The 23,223-nt window shown below is 47.9% G+C and overlaps 1 protein-coding gene across 5 annotated transcripts in view; it reads right to left on the bottom strand.

Annotated features, from left to right (window-relative positions):
* KCNT1 (potassium sodium-activated channel subfamily T member 1) overlaps nucleotides 1-23,223 on the bottom strand; it is a 265,672-nt gene that overhangs the window by 17,510 nt on the left and 224,939 nt on the right. For 3 of the 5 annotated variants that reach the window (XM_088459701.1, XM_088459702.1, XM_088459703.1), the window contains 5 exons: nucleotides 21,126-21,209; nucleotides 20,305-20,433; nucleotides 19,813-19,833; nucleotides 18,362-18,662; nucleotides 12,087-12,149 (listed from right to left, as the gene is read on the bottom strand). In XM_088459701.1, coding sequence (XP_088315827.1) covers nucleotides 12,087-12,149; nucleotides 18,362-18,662; nucleotides 19,813-19,833; nucleotides 20,305-20,433; nucleotides 21,126-21,209 — 598 coding nt within the window. The remainder of the gene's footprint in view (nucleotides 1-12,086; nucleotides 12,150-18,361; nucleotides 18,663-19,812; nucleotides 19,834-20,304; nucleotides 20,434-21,125; nucleotides 21,210-23,223) is intronic. The other 2 variants (XM_088459704.1, XM_088459705.1) reach the window with 1 other exon arrangement.

Genomic DNA, 23,223 nt, shown 5'->3' with positions numbered 1-23,223 from the left:
TAGTCAGGGTGAGGTCAGTGAGTACGGTATGGTGTGAGGATAGTCAGGGTGAGGTCAGTGAGTACGGTATGGTGTGAGGATAGTCAGGGTAAGACAGTACGGTATGGTGTGAGGATAGTCAGGGTAAGACAGTACAGTATGGTGTGATGATAGTCAGGGTGAGGTCAGTGAGTACGGTATGGTGTGAGGATAGTCAGGGTGAGGTCAGTGTAAGTATGGTATGGTGTGAGGATAGTCAGGGTAAGACAGTACAGTATGGTGTGAGGATAGTCAGGGTAAGACACTACGGTATGGTGTGAGGATAGTCAGGGTCAGTGAGTACGGTATGGTGTGAGGATAGGCAGGGTGAGGTCAGTGAGTACGGTATGGTGTGAGGATAGCCAGGGTGAGGTCAGTGAGTACGGTATGGTGTGAGGATAGCCAGGGTGAGGTCAGTGAGTACGGTATGGTGTGAGGATAGTCAGGGTGAGGTCAGTGTAAGTACAGTATGGTGTGAGGATAGTCAGGGTAAGACAGTACAGTATGGTGTGAGGATAGTCAGGGTGAGGTCAGTGTAAGTACGGTATGGTGTGAGGATAGTCAGGGTAAGACAGTACAGTATGGTGTGAGGATAGTCAGGGTCAGTGAGTACAGTATGGTGTGAGGATAGTCAGGGTAAGACAGTGAATACAGTATGGTGTGAGAATAGTCAGGGTGAGGTCAGTGAGAACAGTATGGTGTGAGGATAGTCAGGGTAAGACAGTGAATACAGTATGGTGTGAGGATAGTCAGGGTAAGACAGTGAGTACGGTATGGTGTGAGGACAGTAAGGGTGAGGTCAGTGAGTACAGTATGGTGTGAGGATAGTCAGGGTGAGGTCAGTGAGTACGGTATAGTGTGAGGATAGTCAGGGTGAGGTCAGTGAGTACAGTATGGTGTGAGGATAGTCAGGGTAAGACAGTACAGTATGGTGTGATGATAGTCAGGGTGAGGTCAGTGAGTACGGTATGGTGTGAGGATAGTCAGGGTGAGGTCAGTGTAAGTATGGTATGGTGTGAGGATAGTCAGGGTAAGACAGTACAGTATGGTGTGAGGATAGTCAGGGTAAGACAGTGAATACAGTATGGTGTGAGAATAGTCAGGGTGAGGTCAGTGAGTACAGTATGGTGTGAGGATAGTCAGGGTAAGACAGTGAATACAGTATGGTGTGAGGATAGTCAGGGTATGACAGTGAGTACGGTATGGTGTGAGGTCAGTGAGTACGGTATGGTGTGAGGATAGTCAGGGTCAGTGAGTACAGTATGGTGTGAGGATAGTCAGGGCAAGACAGTACAGTATGGTGTGAGAATAGTCAGGGCGAGGTCAGTGAGTACGGTATGGTGTGAGGATAGTCAGGGTAAGACAGTGAGTACAGTATGGTGTGAGGATAGTCAGGGTGAGGTCAGTGAGTACGGTATGGTGTGAGGATAGTCAGGGTGAGGTCAGTGTAAGTACGGTATGGTGTGAGGATAGTCAGGGTGAGTGAGTACAGTATGGTGTGAGGATAGTCAGGGTGAGGTCAGTGAGTACGGTATGGTGTGAGGATAGTCAGGGTGAGGTCAGTGAGTACGGTATGGTGTGAGGATAGTCAGGGTGAGGTCAGTGAGTACAGTATGGTGTGAGGATAGTCAGGGTAAGACAGTGAATACAGTATGGTGTGAGGATAGTCAGGGTAAGACAGTGAGTACGGTATGGTGTGAGGACAGTAAGGGTGAGGTCAGTGAGTACAGTATGGTGTGAGGATAGTCAGGGTGAGGTCAGTGAGTACGGTATGGTGTGAGGACAGTAAGGGTGAGGTCAGTGAGTACAGTATGGTGTGAGGATAGTCAGGGTGAGGTCAGTGAGTACAGTATGGTGTGAGGACAGTAAGGGTGAGGTCAGTGAGTACGGTATGGTGTGAGGATAGTCAGGGTCAGTGTGGTATGGTGTGAGGATAGTCAGGGTGAGGACAGTGAGTACAGTATGGTGTGAGGATAGTCAGGGTGAGGTCAGTGAGTACGGTATGGTGTGAGGATAGTCAGGGTGAGGTCAGTGAGTACGGTATGGTGTGAGGATAGTCAGGGTGAGGTCAGTGTAAGTACAGTATGGTGTGAGGATAGTCAGGGTAAGACAGTACAGTATGGTGTGAGGATAGTCAGGGTAAGACAGTACAGTATGGTGTGAGGATAGTCAGGGTAAGACAGTGAGTACAGTATGGTGTGAGGATAGTCAGGGTCAGTGTGGTATGGTGTGAGGATAGTCAGGGTCAGTGAGTACAGTATGGTGTGAGGATAGTCCGGGTAAGACAGTGAATACAGTATGGTGTGAGGATAGTCAGGGTGAGGTCAGTGAGTACAGTATGGTGTGAGGATAGTCAGGGTAAGACAGTGAGTACAGTATGGTGTGAGGATGGTCAGGGCAAGACAGTACAGTATGGTGTGAGAATAGTCAGGGTGAGGTCAGTGTAAGTACAGTATGGTGTGAGGATAGTCAGGGTAAGACAGTACGGTATGGTGTGAGGATAGTCAGGGTAAGACAGTGAGTACGGTATGGTGTGAGGATAGTCAGGGTGAGTACAGTATGGTGTGACAATAGTCAGGGTGAGGTCAGTGAGTACAGTATGGTGTGAGGATAGTCAGGGTAAGACAGTGAGTACGGTATGGTGTGAGGATAGTCAGGGTGAGGTCAGTGAGTACGGTATGGTGTGAGGATAGTCAGGGTAAGACAGTACGGTATGGTGTGAGGATAGTCAGGGTCAGTGAGTACAGTATGGTGTGAGGATAGTCAGGGTGAGGTCAGTGAGTACAGTATGGTGTGAGGATAGTCAGGGTAAGACAGTGAATACAGTATGGTGTGAGAATAGTCAGGGTGAGGTCAGTGAGTACAGTATGGTGTGAGGATAGTCAGGGTAAGACAGTGAATACAGTATGGTGTGAGGATAGTCAGGGTAAGACAGTGAGTACGGTATGGTGTGAGGTCAGTGAGTACGGTATGGTGTGAGGATAGTCAGGGTCAGTGAGTACGGTATGGTGTGAGGATAGTCAGGGTGAGGTCAGTGAGTACGGTATGGTGTGAGGATAGTCAGGGTGAGGTCAGTGAGTACGGTATGGTGTGAGGATAGTCAGGGTGAGGTCAGTGAGTACGGTATGGTGTGAGGATAGTCAGGGTCAGTGAGTACAGTATGGTGTGAGGATAGTCAGGGTGAGGTCAGTGTAAGTACGGTATGGTGTGAGGACAGCCAGGGTAAGACAGTACAGTATGGTGTGAGGATAGTCAGGGTCAGTGTGGTATGGTGTGAGGATAGTCAGGGTGAGGTCAGTGAGTACGGTATGGTGTGAGGATAGTCAGGGTCAGTGTGGTATGGTGTGAGGATAGTCAGGGTGAGGTCAGTGCAAGTACGGTATGGTGTGAGGATAGTCAGGGTAAGACAGTACAGTATGGTGTGAGGATAGTCAGGGCAAGACAGTACAGTATGGTGTGAGAATAGTCAGGGTGAGGTCAGTGTAAGTACGGTATGGTGTGAGGATAGTCAGGGTAAGACAGTACGGTATGGTGGGAGGATAGTCAGGGTCAGTGAGTACGGTATGGTGTGAGGATAGTCAGGGTGAGGTCAGTGAGTACAGTATGGTGTGAGGATAGTCAGGGTGAGGTCAGTGAGTACGGTATGGTGTGAGGATAGTCAGGGTGAGGTCAGTGAGTACGGTATGGTGTGAGGATAGTCAGGGTGAGGTCAGTGAGTACGGTATGGTGTGAGGATAGTCAGGGTCAGTGAGTACAGTATGGTGTGAGGATAGTCAGGGTGAGGTCAGTGAGTACGGTATGGTGTGAGGATAGTCAGGGTGAGGTCAGTGAGTACGGTATGGTGTGAGGATAGTCAGGGTGAGGTCAGTGAGTACGGTATGGTGTGAGGATAGTCAGGGTAAGACAGTACGGTATGGTGTGAGGATAGTCAGGGTCAGTGAGTACAGTATGGTGTGAGGATAGTCAGGGTGAGGTCAGTGAGTACGGTATGGTGTGAGGATAGTCAGGGTGAGGTCAGTGTAAGTACAGTATGGTGTGAGGATAGTCAGGGTAAGACAGTACAGTATGGTGTGAGGATAGTCAGGGTGAGGTCAGTGAGTACAGTATGGTGTGAGGATAGTCAGGGTGAGGTCAGTGAGTACAGTATGGTGTGAGGATAGTCAGGGCAAGACAGTACGGTATGGTGTGAGGATAGTCAGGGTCAGTGAGTACAGTATGGTGTGAGAATAGTCAGGGTGAGGTCAGTGAGTACAGTATGGTGTGAGGATAGTCAGGGTAAGACAGTGAATACAGTATGGTGTGAGAATAGTCAGGGTGAGGTCAGTGAGTACAGTATGGTGTGAGGATAGTCAGGGTAAGACAGTGAATACAGTATGGTGTGAGGATAGTCAGGGTAAGACAGTGAGTACGGTATGGTGTGAGGTCAGTGAGTACGGTATGGTGTGAGGATAGTCAGGGTCAGTGAGTACGGTATGGTGTGAGGATAGTCAGGGTAAGACAGTGAATACAGTATGGTGTGAGGATAGTCAGGGTAAGACAGTGAGTACGGTATGGTGTGAGGTCAGTGAGTACGGTATGGTGTGAGGATAGTCAGGGTCAGTGAGTACAGTATGGTGTGAGGATAGTCAGGGTGAGGTCAGTGAGTACGGTATGGTGTGAGGACAGTAAGGGTGAGGTCAGTGAGTACAGTATGGTGTGAGAATAGTCAGGGTGATGTCAGTGAGTACAGTATGGTGTGAGGATAGTCAGGGTGAGGTCAGTGAGTACGGTATGGTGTGAGGACAGCCAGGGTAAGACAGTACAGTATGGTGTGAGGATAGTCAGGGTGAGGTCAGTGAGTACGGTATGGTGTGAGGATAGTCAGGGTGAGGTCAGTGAGTACGGTATGGTGTGAGGATAGTCAGGGTGAGGTCAGTGAGTACGGTATGGTGTGAGGATAGTCAGGGTAAGACAGTACGGTATGGTGTGAGGATAGTCAGGGTCAGTGAGTACAGTATGGTGTGAGGATAGTCAGGGTCAGTGTGGTATGGTGTGAGGATAGTCAGGGTGAGATCAGTGTAAGTACGTTATGGTGTGAGGATAGTCAGGGTAAGACAGTACAGTATGGTGTGAGGATAGTCAGGGTAAGACAGTACGGTATGGTGTGAGGATAGTCAGGGTGAGGTCAGTGTAAGTACGGTATGGTGTGAGGACAGCCAGGGTAAGACAGTACAGTATGGTGTGAGGATAGTCAGGGTCAGTGTGGTATGGTGTGAGGATAGTCAGGGTCAGTGTGGTATGGTGTGAGGATAGTCAGGGTGAGGTCAGTGCAAGTACGGTATGGTGTGAGGATAGTCAGGGTAAGACAGTACAGTATGGTGTGAGGATAGTCAGGGTAAGACAGTACAGTATGGTGTGAGGATAGTCAGGGTAAGACAGTGAGTACAGTATGGTGTGAGGATAGTCAGGGTCAGTGTGGTATGGTGTGAGGATAGTCAGGGTCAGTAAGTAGAGTATGGTGTGAGGATAGTCAGGGTGAGGTCAGTGAGTACGGTATAGTGTGAGGATAGTCAGGGTGAGGTCAGTGAGTACAGTATGGTGTGAGAATAGTCAGGGTGAGGTCAGTGAGTACAGTATGGTGTGAGGATAGTCAGGGTCAGTGAGTACAGTATGGTGTGAGGATAGTCAGGGTCAGTGTGGTATGGTGTGAGGATAGTCAGGGTGAGATCAGTGTAAGTACGTTATGGTGTGAGGATAGTCAGGGTGAGGTCAGTGAGTACGGTATGGTGTGAGGATAGTCAGGGTGAGGTCAGTGAGTACGGTATGGTGTGAGGATAGTCAGGGTGAGGTCAGTGAGTACGGTATGGTGTGAGGATAGTCAGGGTCAGTGAGTACAGTATGGTGTGAGGATAGTCAGGGTAAGACAGTACGGTATGGTGTGAGGATAGTCAGGGTCAGTGAGTACAGTATGGTGTGAGGACAGTAAGGGTAAGACAGTACGGTGTGAGGATAGTCAGGGTCAGTGAGTACAGTATGGTGTGAGGATAGCCAGGGTGAGGTCAGTGAGTACGGTATGGTGTGAGGACAGTAAGGGTGAGGTCAGTGAGTACGGTATGGTGTGAGGATAGTCAGGATGAGGTCAGTGAGTACGGTATGGTGTGAGGATAGTCAGGGTGAGGTCAGTGTAAGTACAGTATGGTGTGAGGATAGTCAGGGTAAGACAGTGAGTACAGTATGGTGTGAGGATAGTCAGGGTGAGGTCAGTGAGTACAGTATGGTGTGAGGATAGTCAGGGTAAGACAGTGAGTACGGTATAGTGTGAGAATAGTCAGGGTGAGGTCAGTGAGTTCAGTATGGTGTGAGGATAGTCAGGGTGAGATCAGTGAGTACAGTATGGTGTGAGGACAGTAAGTGTGAGGTCAGTGAGTACGGTATGGTGTGAGGACAGTAAGGGTGAGGTCAGTGAGTACGGTATGGTGTGAGGATAGTCAGGATGAGGTCAGTGAGTACGGTATGGTGTGAGGATAGTCAGGGTGAGGTCAGTGTAAGTACGGTATGGTGTGAGGATAGTCAGGGTCAGTGAGTACAGTATGGTGTGAGGATAGTCAGGGTGAGGTCAGTGAGTACGGTATGGTGTGAGGATAGTCAGGGTAAGACAGTGAATACAGTATGGTGTGAGGATAGTCAGGGTAAGACAGTGAGTACGGTATGGTGTGAGGACAGTAAGGGTGAGGTCAGTGAGTACAGTATGGTGTGAGGATAGTCAGGGTGAGGTCAGGGAGTACGGTATAGTGTGAGGATAGTCAGGGTGAGGTCAGTGAGTACAGTATGGTGTGAGGACAGTAAGGGTGAGGTCAGTGAGTACAGTATGGTGTGAGGACAGTAAGGGTGAGGTCAGTAAGTACAGTATGGTGTGAGGATAGTCAGGGTAAGACAGTGAATACAGTATGGTGTGAGGATAGTCAGGGTAAGACAGTGAATACAGTATGGTGTGAGGATAGTCAGGGTAAGACAGTGAATACAGTATGGTGTGAGGATAGTCAGGGTAAGACAGTGAGTACGGTATGGTGTGAGGACAGTAAGGGTGAGGTCAGTGAGTACAGTATGGTGTGAGAATAGTCAGGGTGAGGTCAGTGTAAGTACGGTATGGTGTGAGGATAGTCAGGGTAAGACAGTACGGTGTGGTGGGAGGATAGTCAGGGTCAGTGAGTACGGTATGGTGTGAGGATAGCCAGGGTGAGGTCCGTGAGTACGGTATGGTGTGAGGATAGTCAGGGTGAGGACAGTGAGTACAGTATGGTGTGAGGATAGTCAGGGTGAGGTCAATGAGTACGGTGTGGTGTGAGGATAGTCAGGGTCAGTGAGTACAGTATGGTGTGAGGATAGTCAGTGTAAGACAGTGAATACAGTATGGTGTGAGGATAGTCAGGGTAAGACAGCGAGTACGGTATGGTGTGAGGATAGTCAGGGTGAGGTCAGTGAGTACGGTATGGTGTGAGGATAGTCAGGGTAAGACAGTACGGTACGGTATGGTGTGAGGATAGTCAGGGTCAGTGAGTACAGTATGGTGTGAGGATTGTCAGGGTGAGGCCAGTGAGTACAGTATGGTGTGAGGATAGTCAGGGTAAGACAGTACAGTATGGTGTGAGGATAGTCAGGGTCAGTGAGTACAGTATGGTGTGAGGATAGTCAGGGTGAGGTCAGTGAGTACGGTATAGTGTGAGGACAGTAAGGGTGAGGTCAGTGAGTACAGTATGGTGTGAGGACAGTAAGGGTGAGGTCAGTGAGTACAGTATGGTGTGAGGATAGTCAGGGTGAGGTCAGTGAGTACGGTATGGTGTGAGGATAGTCAGGGTAAGACAGTACAGTATGGTGTGAGGATAGTCAGGGTAAGACAGTACGGTATGGTGTGAGGATAGTCAGGGTCAGTGAGTACGGTATGGTGTGAGGATAGTCAGGGTGAGGTCAGTGTAAGTACGGTATGGTGTGAGGATAGTCAGGGTAAGACAGTACAGTATGGTGTGAGGATAGTCAGGGTAAGACAGTACGGTATGGTGTGAGGATAGTCAGGGTCAGTGAGTACGGTATGGTGTGAGGATAGTCAGGGTGAGGTCAGTGAGTACGGTATGGTGTGAGGATAGTCAGGGTCAGTGTGGTATGGTGTGAGGACAGTCAGGGTGAGGACAGTGAGTACAGTATGGTGAGAATAGTCAGGGTGAGGTCAGTGAGTACAGTATTGTGTTAGGATAGTCAGGGTGAGGTCAGTGAGTACGGTATGGTGTGAGGATAGTCAGGGTGAGGTCAGTGAGTACGGTATGGTGTGAGGATAGTCAGGGTCAGTGTGGTATGGTGTGAGGATAGTCAGGGTGAGGACAGTGAATACAGTATGGTGTGAGGATAGTCAGGGTCAGTGAGTACAGTATGGTGTGAGGATAGTCAGGGTCAGTGAGTACAGTATGGTGTGAGGATAGTCAGGGTCAGTGTGGTATTGTGTGAGGATGGTCAGGGTCAGTGAGTACAGTATGGTGTGAGGATAGTCAGGGTAAGACAGTACGGTGTGAGGATAGTCAGGGTCAGTGAGTACAGTATGGTGTGAGGATAGTCAGGGTGAGGTCAGTGAGTACGGTATGGTGTGAGGATAGTCAGGGTGAGGTCAGTGAGTACGGTATGGTGTGAGGATAGTCAGGGTAAGACAGTACAGTATGGTGTGAGGATAGTCAGGGTCAGTGAGTACAGTATGGTGTGAGGATAGTCAGGGTGAGGTCAGTGAGTACGGTATGGTGTGAGGATAGTCAGGGTGAGGTCAGTGAGTACGGTATGGTGTGAGGATAGTCAGGGTGAGGTCAGTGAGTACAGTATGGTGTGAGGATAGTCAGGGTGAGGTCAGTGAGTACGGTATGGTGTGAGGATAGTCAGGGTGAGGTCAGTGAGTACGGTATGGTGTGAGGATAGTCAGGGTGAGGTCAGTGTAAGTACAGTATGGTGTGAGGATAGTCAGGGTGAGGTCAGTGTAAGTACGGTATGGTGTGAGGATAGTCAGGGTCAGTGAGTACAGTATGGTGTGAGGATAGCCAGGGTGAGGTCAGTGAGTACGGTATGGTGTGAGGATAGTCAGGGTGAGGTCAGTGTAAGTACGGTATGGTGTGAGGATAGTCAGGGTCAGTGAGTACAGTATGGTGTGAGGATAGTCAGGGTGAGGTCAGTGAGTACGGTATGGTGTGAGGATAGTCAGGGTAAGACAGTGAATACAGTATGGTGTGAGAATAGTCAGGGTGAGGTCAGTGAGTACGGTATCGTGTGAGGATAGTCAGGGTCAGTGTGGTATGGTGTGAGGATAGTCAGGGTGAGGACAGTGAATACAGTATGGTGTGAGGATAGTCAGGGTGAGGTCAGTGAGTACGGTATGGTGTGAGGATAGTCAGGGTCAGTGTGGTATGGTGTGAGGATAGTCAGGGTAAGACAGTACAGTATGGTGTGAGGATAGTCAGGGTAAGACAGTACGGTATGGTGTGAGGATAGTCAGGGTGAGGTCAGTGTAAGTACGGTATGGTGTGAGGACAGCCAGGGTAAGACAGTACAGTATGGTGTGAGGATAGTCAGGGTCAGTGTGGTATGGTGTGAGGATAGTCAGGGTCAGTGTGGTATGGTGTGAGGATAGTCAGGGTGAGGTCAGTGAGTACGGTATGGTGTGAGGATAGTCAGGGTCAGTGAGTACAGTATGGTGTGAGGATAGTCAGGGTGAGGTCAGTGAGTACAGTATGGTGTGAGGATAGTCAGGGTGAGGTCAGTGAGTACAGTATGGTGTGAGGATAGTCAGGGTGAGGTCAGTGAGTACAGTATGGTGTGAGGATAGTCAGGGTGAGGTCAGTGAGTACGGTATGGTGTGAGGATAGTCAGGGTGAGGTCAGTGAGTACGGTATGGTGTGAGGATAGTCAGGGTAAGACAGTACAGTATGGTGTGAGGATAGTCAGGGTCAGTGAGTACAGTATGGTGTGAGGATAGTCAGGGTGAGGTCAGTGAGTACGGTATAGTGTGAGGATAGTCAGGGTGAGGTCAGTGAGTACAGTATGGTGTGAGGATAGTCAGGGTGAGGTCAGTGAGTACGGTATGGTGTGAGGATAGTCAGGGTGAGGTCAGTGAGTACAGTATGGTGTGAGGATAGTCAGGGTGAGGTCAGTGAGTACAGTATGGTGTGAGAATAGTCAGGGTGAGGTCAGTGAGTACAGTATGGTGTGAGGATAGTCAGGGTGAGATCAGTGAGTACAGTATGGTGTGAGGTCAGTGAGTACAGTATGGTGTGAGGATAGTCAGGGTGAGGTCAGTGAGTACAGTATGGTGTGAGGATAGTCAGGGTGAGGTCAGTGAGTACGGTATGGTGTGAGGATAGTCAGGGTGAGGTCAGTGAGTACGGTATGGTGTGAGGATAGTCAGGGTAAGACAGTACAGTATGGTGTGAGGATAGTCAGGGTCAGTGAGTACAGTATGGTGTGAGGATAGTCAGGGTGAGGTCAGTGAGTACGGTATAGTGTGAGGATAGTCAGGGTGAGGTCAGTGAGTACAGTATGGTGTGAGGATAGTCAGGGTGAGGTCAGTGAGTACGGTATGGTGTGAGGATAGTCAGGGTGAGGTCAGTGAGTACAGTATGGTGTGAGGATAGTCAGGGTAAGACAGTGAGTACGGTATGGTGTGAGGATAGTCAGGGTGAGGTCAGTGAGTACAGTATGGTGTGAGAATAGTCAGGGTGAGGTCAGTGAGTACAGTATGGTGTGAGGATAGTCAGGGTGAGATCAGTGAGTACAGTATGGTGTGAGGTCAGTGAGTACGGTATGGTGTGAGGATAGTCATGGTGAGGTCAGTGAATACAGTATGGTGTGAGGATAGTCAGGGTCAGTGTGTACAGTATGGTGTGAGGATAGTCAGGGTGAGGTCAGTGAGTACAGTATGGTGTGAGGATAGTCAGGGTCAGTGTGTACAGTATGGTGTGAGGATAGTCAGGGTGAGGTCAGTGAGTACAGTATGGTGTGAGGATAGTCAGGGTCAGTGTGTACAGTATGGTGTGATGATAGTCAGGGTGAGGTCAGTGGGTACGGTATGGTGTGAGGATAGTCAGGGTATATAATGTTAGTACAGCCTGGATAGAGGATAGTCATGTTAGTACAGGATGGACTGTGGATATCAGGGTAAGGCCTGTTGGTCATTGCAGCCAGTTCTGCTCCATGGAAGAAAGCTTTTTCTGGTGAATTCATGCAGTGAGTAAAAGCCGATCGGCACAGACACTGTATATTGCCATCTATTGTAGCAGCGGGTACCAGTAAGTGGAGGCCAGGGGGATCAGCGTGGAATTTGTTAGACATTTAAACCATCTTCTGTCATTGTCAACATCGAGGCCTGATGGAGAAGCTGGCAATATACAATGTCACTGTGGGACTTCCATGAAACCGTGTCAGGGGCCATTTTGTACAAATGAGCGCATCAATGGAGGAACATGCCAACTCGCGGGCGCTCTCTGGCATCCGAAAACTAATCTTTATTCAGATAAGGTCATTAGAATTGTATGTAACCTTGGAAAGGAGCGGAGTGGTACCCGGCGTCTTATATAATTAGCGTTGGTTTTAGTGCTGCTTTCTACAAGATCAGTGACAATGCATATACTGTATACCCATATAAATTTAACGACTTTACTATACTAAAATTATAAATGGTAATAACTTTTCTAACACAAAGTTCGAGTCCCGTGGTTTAAATTGCCCAATATGCCCTTTACCTCTTTTGTGTAATGTTTTTAGCAGACTTATAATGCCTCCAGCTTAGATTTTCCTGCTGTGCCCGGTGGCCTCTGGTTCCAGGCTCTGTGGTTAATGGCAGAAATCTGCCACTGTTCATTATGTCCGTCATTGAGGCGCTAGTGTTTGTACTGAGCTGGCTGCTGCGTTCACATTGCGCGAGTAGGGGTTAGGATGTAACTCTTGCCCCAGTCTCCTCTCCTGTCCGTAATTTACAAGCTGGCAGGGAGCCCTGAGGGGCAGTTGGCATGTTCCTAATCACATTGAGCGCTGAGTCAAGCCTGACTCCCAAGGAGGAGAATTACCTTGCAAATATCCAAGGTTTACCCGATTCATCACATCACTGGCAGTTAAATTTGCTACATCCTCTACAGAAACATACAGAAAAGAGAGTCACAGACATGAAGAGAGAAAGAGAGAGAGAGGTCAGCAAGCAACGCAAATCAGCTTCTGAATCAAAATGTACCCATCGTCTACGGCGGGCAGGATGGCCCAATACTCTATCCACTCACTATGAACCAGTGACGTCACTAAAACATGAGACGCCGGGTGATTCGTGTCTCAGTGAGGTCACTAGCCCTAAGCAAACGTAGAGGCTGCATCATCCTGCCCCACGCTACAGTGTGTACTGCCCACAAAATGGCTGCCTCAGCTGAGCGACGGGTGTAATTTAAGTGAAAGATGAGGTCATATCACCTACTGCTACCACATCGCCAGTTGTTGATAAACATGGCAGCCTATAGACAGCGGTCATTATTCACCGATTTCCAACCCCGAACTTCTCCAATTATAGATAGGAAACTTGTCATAGGAATTCTGTATGTGTCCTGCTAATTACACAGAAATAACTTATTCCCAGTCACCACCTTCTAAATACATAAATATAACCCTATTATAATAATTTAGCGGCCCCTGTCATCTTAATTTGTATATACCGTCACTGTGTCGTGTAACAATTATAGGTTTCTTGACGCGTTTTGTTGATAGAATCAATTAACTAAAGGATCTCTCCACTTGTACAGAAATGTAGAATAGTATTTTGCATTAATGTCCAGCAAAGGGCTGTTCCATTAGCGAGAGATTATATGAGGCACCAGATTATAGGCATCAACTATGGGGATCTGTAAGATAACGCTGCCGCCTCCTGGGCAGTACCGCTCAGCGGCCTCCACAAGGTTGGGTTCATAAAACCAAATGAATGAAGATCATGATGAGGCTCCTAATAATGGCTGGTGATTATATAGAGGAAATAGAGCCTAAAAATCACTCTGAAACTTTGGCCCTATATACAGAAATGTGGGTGACAAAGTAAAGACCCTGGCATAAAGGGGGCATGGCCAAACCAAGCAACTTAAACCTTATCTATAGAGGGCACGCCTGTGCAGGGGGTGGCTGTGCCTCTTTGGCAGGCTTGGGCCCGGGTACTCCCTCACCCGCTCAGCACCCCTGGTCCTAGTGATTGGTAGTCTGGTTCGACTCACAATATGGCTTCGCCTAAACGAAGCTCAGGCAACCAAGGAGTAAACACACAACAGAAAGTGACATAAGGAGACGCCTGGGAGAGCTAGACTGGGGGTAAAACAGAGGAAGGGGTTTCCAAATAATGACAATACAGACACTAAATTGTCCCCTTATACAGATAAGACGCTGGAACCATTAGAAACCAAGAGAACTACATAATAATTTCACATTTTATCTATATTTATTTAACATTAAACTCTGGGTTATTTCACTCCATCACTGAAGGAGACTAATAAATCCTAAATGTGACTCAACGCGCTGTTGTCGGCAGAAAGCTACTGTGTGTCATTAAGAACTGACCACTGGCGTGGAGCTAATCCGCACTCCCAGAGGAGCAGGCTGAATAGTCAGCAACTACAACTAAAAGCCATGCGTGACGTAGCTTCCAGGTCCCTATCAGGCCTAGTAATGGCATGAGACGTCATGGGGGGAAGCAGTAGGTGCCATGGCCCTATCAGGCCTAGTAATGGCATGAGATGTCATGTGGGGAAGCAGTAGGTGCCATGTCCCTATCAGGCCTAGTAAACGGCACGAGATGTCATATAGGGAAGCAGTAGGTGCCATGGCCCTATCAGGCCTAGTAAATGGCATGAGACGTCATGTGGGGAAGCAGTAGGTGCCATGTCCCTATCAGGCCTAGTAAATGGCACGAGACGTCATGGGGGGAAGCAGTAGGTGCCATGTCCCTATCAGGCCTAGTAAATGGCACGAGACGTCATGGGGGGAAGCAGTAGGTGCCATGTCCCTATCAGGCCTAGTGATGGCACGAGACGTCATGTTGGGAAGCAGTAGGTGCCATGTCCCTATCAGGCCTAGTGATGGCACGAGACGTCATGTTGGGAAGCAGTAGGTGCCATGTCCCTATCAGGCCTAGTAAACTGCATGAGAAGTCATGGGGGGAAGCAGTAGGTGCCATGTTCCTATCAGGCCTAGTAAATGGCAAGAGACGTCATGGGAAGCAGTAGGTGCCATGGCCCTATCAGGCCTAGTAATGGCATGAGATGTCATGTGGGGAAGCAGTAGGTGCCATGTCCCTATCAGGCCTAGTAAACGGCACGAGATGTCATATAGGGAAGCAGTAGGTGCCATGGCCCTATCAGGCCTAGTAAACGGCACGAGACGTCATGTGGGGAAGCAGTAGGTGCCATGTCCCTATCAGGCCTAGTAATGGCACGAGACGTCATGTGGGGAAGCAGTAGGTGCCATGTCCCTATCAGGCCTAGTAAACGGCATGAGACGTCATGGGGGGAAGCAGTAGGTGCCATGTCCCTATCAGGCCTAGTAAATGGCATGAGACGTCATGGGGGGAAGCAGTAGGTGCCATGTCCCTATCAGGCCTAGTAAATGGCATGAGACGTCATGTGGGGAAGAAGTAGGTGCCATGGCCCTATCAGGCCTAGTAAACGGCACGAGACGTCATGTGGGGAAGCAGTAGGTGCCATGTCCCTATCAGGCCTAGTAATGGCACGAGATGTCATATAGGGAAGCAGTAGGTGCCATGGCCCTATCAGGCCTAGTAAACGGCACGAGACGTCATGTGGGGAAGCAGTAGGTGCCATGTCCCTATCAGGCCTAGTAATGGCACGAGACGTCATGTGGGGAAGCAGTAGGTGCCATGTCCCTATCAGGCCTAGTAAACGGCATGAGACGTCATGGGGGGAAGCAGTAGGTGCCATGTTCCTATCAGGCCTAGTAAATGGCAAGAGACGTCATGGGAAGCAGTAGGTACCATGGCCCTATCAGGCCTAGTAATGGCATGAGATGTCATGTGGGGAAGCAGTAGGTGCCATGTCCCTATCAGGCCTAGTAAACGGCACGAGATGTCATATAGGGAAGCAGTAGGTGCCATGGCCCTATCAGGCCTAGTAAACGGCACGAGACGTCATGTGGGGAAGCAGTAGGTGCCATGTCCCTATCAGGCCTAGTAATGGCACGAGACGTCATGTGGGGAAGCAGTAGGTGCCATGTCCCTATCAGGCCTAGTAAACGGCATGAGACGTCATGGGGGGAAGCAGTAGGTGCCATGTCCCTATCAGGCCTAGTAAATGGCATGAGACGTCATGGGGGGAAGCAGTAGGTGCCATGTCCCTATCAGGCCTAGTAAATGGCATGAGACGTCATGTGGGGAAGCAGTAGGTGCCATGGCCCTATCAGGCCTAGTAAACGGCACGAGACGTCATGTGGGGAAGCAGTAGGTGCCATGTCCCTATCAGGCCTAGTAATGGCACGAGATGTCATATAGGGAAGCAGTAGGTGCCATGGCCCTATCAGGCCTAGTAAACGGCACGAGACGTCATGTGGGGAAGCAGTAGGTGCCATGTCCCTATCAGGCCTAGTAATGGCACGAGACGTCATGTGGGGAAGCAGTAGGTGCCATGTCCCTATCAGGCCTAGTAAACGGCATGAGACGTCATGGGGGGAAGCAGTAGGTGCCATGTCCCTATCAGGCCTAGTAATGGCATGAGATGTCATGTGGGGAAGCAGTAGGTGCCATGTCCCTATCAGGCCTAGTAAACGGCACGAGATGTCATATAGGGAAGCAGTAGGTGCCATGGCCCTATCAGGCCTAGTAAACGGCACGAGACGTCATGTGGGGAAGCAGTAGGTGCCATGTCCCTATCAGGCCTAGTAATGGCACGAGACGTCATGTGGGGAAGCAGTAGGTGCCATGTCCCTATCAGGCCTAGTAAACGGCATGAGACGTCATGGGGGGAAGCAGTAGGTGCCATGTCCCTATCAGGCCTAGTAAATGGCATGAGACGTCATGGGGGGAAGCAGTAGGTGCCATGTCCCTATCAGGCCTAGTAAATGGCACGAGACGTCATGGGGGGAAGCAGTAGGTGCCATGTCCCTATCAGACCTAGTAAATGGCACGAAAGTCATGTGGGGAAGCAGTAGGTGCCAGGTCCCTGTCAGGCCTAGTAAACGGCACGAGATGTCATGTGGGGAAGCAGTAGGTGCCATGGCCCTATCAGGCCTAGTGATGGCACGAGACATCATGTTGGGAAGCAGTAGGTGCCATGTCCCTATCAGGCCTAGTAAACTGCATGAGAAGTCATGGGGGGAAGCAGTAGGTGCCATGTCTTTATATGCCTAGTAATGGCATGAGACATCATGGGGGGAAGCAGTAGGTGCCATGTCTCTATAGGCCTAGTAATGGCATGAGATGTCATGTAGGGAAGCAGTAGGTGCCATGTCTCTATAGGCCTAGTAATGGCATGAGACGTCATGGGGGGAAGCAGTAGGTGCCATGGCCCTATCAGGCCTAGTAATGGCATGAGACGTCATGTGGGGAAGCAGTAGGTGCCATGTCTCTATAGGCCTAGTAATGGCACGAGACGTCATGGGGGGAAGCAGTAGGTTCCATGTCTCTATCAGGCCTAGTGATGGCACGAGACGTCATGTGGGGAAGCAGTAGGTGCCATGTCCCTATCAGGCCTAGTAAACTGCATGAGAAGTCAGGGGGGAAGCAGTAGGCATCATTTATGACCCAGAGTAGGTTCAGCTCCTACAGTGCATTACATGGAGTGCGAATGCGCCTATCTGTAGATGCAGGCCTACAGCAGTGTAAGAGGGAGGCTTATTTATTAGTAACCAGCGCTATACAAGTGTCGCAGTACCGCTCACACCTATCACATCACAATACGCTTTTATCTAAGGCTTAGTGTAAGGGAGCTATGGAGCAGGCGGCCTCCCATTCATTAGTCCCAGCCAGGGCGATTTCTCTGGAAAAATAGGTTCAGTAACGGTGGATGGAGCTACTGGAGGCAGTGCTATAGAAATAAACAATTATATATACTGTACATATGTATAGTATTCAGAAAAGAAGGCACTCAGACATAACTGGGTTTAAGACACAATTACCCCTTATATGAGTCACTAATATGACCCCAATTCTCAGTTGGTAAATGTGGTTGTAGGTTACTGCAATCAGCCTTCATGTACAGTCCTCTTCCTACAGGCCCCATTGCTGCTGCCATATACTTGTGTGTGTATGACTGAGACCATGCTCCTGATAGTCAGCTCTTGGGCCTAGTGGCAGGATAATAGCATGACCTGTATCATCATCATAGATTATAGCCCAATAAGTGACAATTAGAGGTTCCTACAGTACAGGTAAAGGTGCATTGGTCCCCCACGCACTCTGCATTTAGCTCTCCGTATACCTATAAGGCTGATCAGGTGTATGAGCACAGCCAGAATCACGGCTACAGTCACAAGGACCAGGGAATAACGTTCATATGTACATGGGGAGCTGAGAGTACCCCAACACTCATCCCGTTACATCTACTGGGCCATCCGCCCCCCTATAATTACATCTATAACTTATTATTAGTACATGTATCAGCGATAGCGAGTTACTGATGTGCTAGTCAATCAGAACATTTCACTAAATGGAAAATGGTGTACTTTAAATGTAAGCTCTGCAGCCAAGCCTTGTACTTCTGCTCAGGAAGGCAAAAGCGGTATACACATTTTTATGTGAATATGTTGTCAGGTCTCTGTAATGTATCACAATTACACACAAGATATCTGACATTATGACTAATAAAGATCTGCGGTCTCAGAGCGCGGCAGGGAAGCCAGGCCCAGCGGGGCACCAGGTGCCCTATGGCGGTAATTCTGCGCCTGTCGGAGATCTATGCAGTCAGCACACGTACTCCCATATACAGATATCTGTGCACAAACCATGTTACATAGGAAGCTCACAGACACGTACAATAACACAGGAGAACACAGATGGATTAAAGGTGAAAATAAGATAAAAACCTGAAAGACCGATAAGAGGTAATACAGGAAGAGGTGGCACAAACTGGGCGCAGGCTTTATGCGGTAACCGTATGCTTGTTGTGATATATTCAGCTCTCAGTACACACGGATTTACATAGAAACATGACATAGGGACTGCGCGGCCACGTACAACAATACAGAACACCACAGATGAATATAGGATAAAATAGACTTAAATATCAGAAAGACCGACAAAGCTGTGGGTGGCAATGAGTGGGCACAAGCCATGTCGCCATGCAGGGCTTACCGGGCAGCTACCGCTACTTACCATATCCCGTAGTGGGAAGGCCAAGATGTTTCATGCGGTTTTTCACCAGCTCGGACAGCTCTTGGCGCTCGGATCTTCTGTACAAGTTTAGTCTCTGTTGACTTATCCACTCGGCCGTTTTGCCCGCTTGCTTGTTCCCTTTCCTGCTCAGCCTGCGCGCCCACTGCATACTCTTCCTGCGCAGCAGGGGGTGCTCGGACTGATCACTTGACGTAGAGTTCCGGTGACTGGGCTTCACCGCCCAGTGTTCCTTTGTGTCTTTAGTGTCCTCGCAGTCCTCCACATTGATGGAGATTTGAGACTGAAGATTGAAGAATAATGCAAAGGGCGTCACTGTACCCCATAATGATAAGCCAGGCCCTACAAGGGGATAAGTAATGGAGGAAAGGAGATTCTGCAGGAAAATAGCTGCAGGAATGGATATCTGCCGGTGCTCGGAGGGGAGGAGGAGACTAATCACTTATAAACGCTTAGTGTAAACAGAGAAGAGGAAACGCAACACTGAGAGGAATAAGGTTGTGGGTGGTACAAGGTTACAGGGTGATAATGTTCAGTTCTCTTAAGTAATAAAATAACTATTTGAACTGCTGCCTACAGTACAGAAAGAGATTTACCATCGGATATTTGTTTTCTTTCCGCTGATCCAACTTTTGAAACTCACTTTAATAGTTATTTATATTATTATGTTTACGTATAGTCAGGCACTTTCTTTATTCACACGAATATTTCATATTTGATTATGTATTTCCAGAAATGTGGCACTGCCATGGGAACCACATACACCCCTATGTTTGCCATTCTCTTCATGTTATGATGGAAGACACAGCAATAATAGCCCTCACCATAAACACAATGTTACATAATACAGATACATGGATGATCTCATGTTCAGTAATAAAACATTTCCTTATTATGAGAGGATTCAGATGTACTGATATTTTATATAAAGGATAATAGGGGCAAATCCTTACTAAGGGCAGATAGATATAATCATGAGAAGTCATCTGCAGGTCTTCCAGCAGCTAAGCCGAATCTGCCCAGATGATGAATCTCATGAACTGAGATTGCTGGTTACCGGAGGCAGCTGGAAGTATTATTGAGGTTATATACAGCATTATAATTAACACTATAATCTTCCTGCTCCCTGAAATTGCAGCCTCATGCTACTAATAATAGAATATATTTTATTTTCATTTATTTAGCCACTAAAGTTGTTTCTTTGGCTGCTATATCGTCTTCCACTTATATTAGCATATTAGATTTATTTTCGTGATGATTGCTTGTTTTTTTGGGTTGTGTTTTTTTTATTGCGTTTAGTAACTCGGCTTTGTTATTATTTTACGGCATGGGAGTAATTTGGCGCAGCGCAGAATTAAAGCTGGATACGCACAATATTTGTACCATAGGAGGTGAATTATTTTGTGTAAAAAACACATTTACAGGAAACCTACCTGCGTTCTGATGTCAGGCGGCTGTAAGGAACAAAGCAGAACATTACTGTTCTATACTGATCACAAAGTGAATATTTATATCACAGCTCTCAGGTTTAGTCTGTACGTAGGGAGATCTCTGTAAAATACACAGGTCACACAGCATTGGAACCTTAGTAGCCTGGAAGCTCTCAGAATGTATTGCGCCACCTGGAGGCCACATGAGGAATTGCAATTATATTATATTACAGCAAAATGCTTGACGTTTTATTCATAACGGGTACATACACAGCCTTTACGTGATTGTGCAGCCGATTTCTGCTGTGCATATTTAACCACCATTTATAATGGTTATTTTAATAAAGTTGTGACTTTTTTATTGTCATGGCAACCAATCAGATAATAGCTTTGGTTAATATACTGCAGAATAGACAAATTAAAGCTGTTGGTTTCTATGGGAATCAGCGTTTTTCTGGAGGACCACTAGGTGGCAGCAACACAAAATCATCTTACCTCCGACGTAGAAAACATGTGCGACTGCGTTCTGTAAATGCCGATAGGGATCTCCGCGCTGGATGAGCAGAGTTTCTGAAAGAGTCGGCCGTAAGTTCTGATCCATAGATCGTCCTCTGTGATTTTCATCTGAAATAAAAGTTTTTTTGTAAACACTGATCCAAATCATATGGAGTAATATGACGACGACAATATTACGTCACCATTACTAAAGTGGACATCGGTATACTAAGAATTAGTGACATCACAGCGCCATGCGGTGGAGGTAGCCATATTGTGGAATTGAACCAATTATTTAATGATGCCTATGAAATCACTACAAACCAGCTATACCACAACAATGAGGCGCCCCCTGCTGGATAAATGTGACAATTACAGAAAGTGAATATGTAGGGAGATAAGCAACAGATTTAACCCCAACAATTCATCATGGCTCCCCTCCCATGATGCTTTGCAAAGCACAAGAATTAGTTCGCTTTGACTACCAGAAGTAGACTGCAGTCCTCCGGCTGTTGAGAACTATTACAGACGCTATTTAACGGTTGTCAACTGAATAGTGCGGTGAAGGCGGAAACGGATTTGACAGCTGCCATCACCATCCCATCAGCCGATCTCATTACTCTGTAGGATTCATCTAAACGTCACAATGATCTCTTAATGGCTATAATCGTCCAGCTGGAGGACCCCAATGTGCCCTACGGGTACCAGGGGGCAGAGGGGGTCTTCCAGGATCACGTTTCCCTAAGAACTACAGATGTTAAAGCCAAACAAATAAAAGTGGGTGTGAAGACTATGGATGAGCGGGACACAGTTATACTCACTGCGCACAGGTATCCAGATCCCGGCGTTGTATCCAACCCCAGGAGGAGTCTGGTGATGGTGATCATGTAATCTTTTACAAAGGACTGAGGGGGAATAGAAGAACAATATTTACATAAAGCTCTTATAAAATGGGACTCCCAGAGAACCAACAAAGATTATACACTACATAGACAGGAGCACTGGGTACAACGGGGCTGTGCCTGTCCTGGGTACAACGGGGCTGTGCCTGTCCTGGGTACAACGGGGCTGTGCCTGTCCTGGGTACAACGGGGCTGTGCCTGTCCTGGTTACAACGGGCTATAGATGTGTCCTCTATTCTCAATACACCACGCAGAGTGACTTCCCGTGAAACTCTGCTAGCACCAGGCGTCTTTTTGTTACGAAAATGTGTCTATTGTAAGTCACAATGATATGTGACTAGGACGCACCAGGAGACTCTGCAGATTAATTTCATATGTGACACTCTCATATATCTGTGTGCGAGTAGCGTGGGAAAAAGCCACGACCCCTGTATTGTAGCACTTTGTATGATGATTCAGAAACTCAGGAGCACACAGATATACAGGTGTCACATATCACATTACTCAGCGCAGTCTCCTATATACAGACTCAGGAGCACACAGATATACAGGTGTCACATATCACATTACTCAGCGCAGTCTCCCATATACAGACTCAGGAGCACACAGATATACAGGTGTCACATATCACATTACTCAGCGCAGTCTCCTATATACAGACTCAGGAGCACACAGATATACAGGTGTCACCTATCATATTACTCAGCACAGTCTCCTATATACAGACTCAGGAGCACACAGATATACAGGTGTCACATGTCACATTACTCAGCGCAGTCTCCCATATACAGGCTCAGGAGCACACAGATATACATGTGTCACATATCACATTACTCAGCGCAGTCTCCTATATACAGACTCAGGAGCACACAGATATACAGGTGTCACATATCACATTACTCAGCGCAGTCTCCTATATACAGACTCAGGAGCACACAGATATACAGGTGTCACCTATCACATTACTCAGCGCAGTTTCCTATATACAGACTCAGGAGCACACAGATATACAGGTGTCACATTACTCAGCACAGTCTCCTATATACAGACTCAGGAGCACACAGATATACAGGTGTCACATATCACATTACTCAGCGCAGTCTCCCATATACAGACTCAGGAGCACACAGATATACAGGTGTCACATTACTCAGCACAGTCTCCTATATACAGACTCAGGAGCACACAGATATACAGGTGTCACCTATCACATTACTCAGCGCAGTCTCCTATATACAGACTCAGGAGCACACAGATATACAGGTGTCACATATCACATTACTCAGCGCAGTCTCCTATATACAGACTCAGGAGCACACAGATATACAGGTGTCACCTATCACATTACTCAGCGCAGTCTCCTATATACAGACTCAGGAGCACACAGATATACAGGTGTCACATATCACATTACACAGCGCAGTCTCCTATATACAGACTCAGGAGCACACAGATATACAGGTGTCACATATCACATTACTCAGCACAGTCTCCTATATACAGACTCAGGAGCACACAGATATACAGGTGTCACATATCACATTACTCAGCGCAGTCTCCCATATACAGACTCAGGAGCACACAGATATACAGGTGTCACATATCACATTACTCAGCACAGTCTCCCATATACAGACTCGGGAGCACACAGATATACAGGTGTCACATATCACATTACTCAGCACAGTCTCCCATATACAGACTCAGGAGCACACAGATATACAGGTGTCACATATCACATTACCCAGCACAGTCTCCTATATACAGACTCAGGAGCACACAGATATACAGGTGTCACATATCACATTACTCAGCACAGTCTCCTATATACAGACTCAGGAGCACACAGATATACAGGTGTCACATATCACATTACTCAGCGCAGTCTCCATATACAGACTCAGGAGCACACAGATATACAGGTGTCACATATCACATTACTCAGCGCAGTCTCCTATATACAGACTCAGGAGCACACAGATATACAGGTGTCACATATCACATTACTCAGCGCAGT

Source organism: Taudactylus pleione, unplaced genomic scaffold, assembly GCF_031769625.1.
Source record: "Taudactylus pleione unplaced genomic scaffold, aTauple2 ptg000927l, whole genome shotgun sequence".
NCBI lineage: Eukaryota > Metazoa > Chordata > Amphibia > Anura > Myobatrachidae > Taudactylus > Taudactylus pleione.
This window is presented reverse-complemented; position numbering and strand designations above follow the sequence as displayed.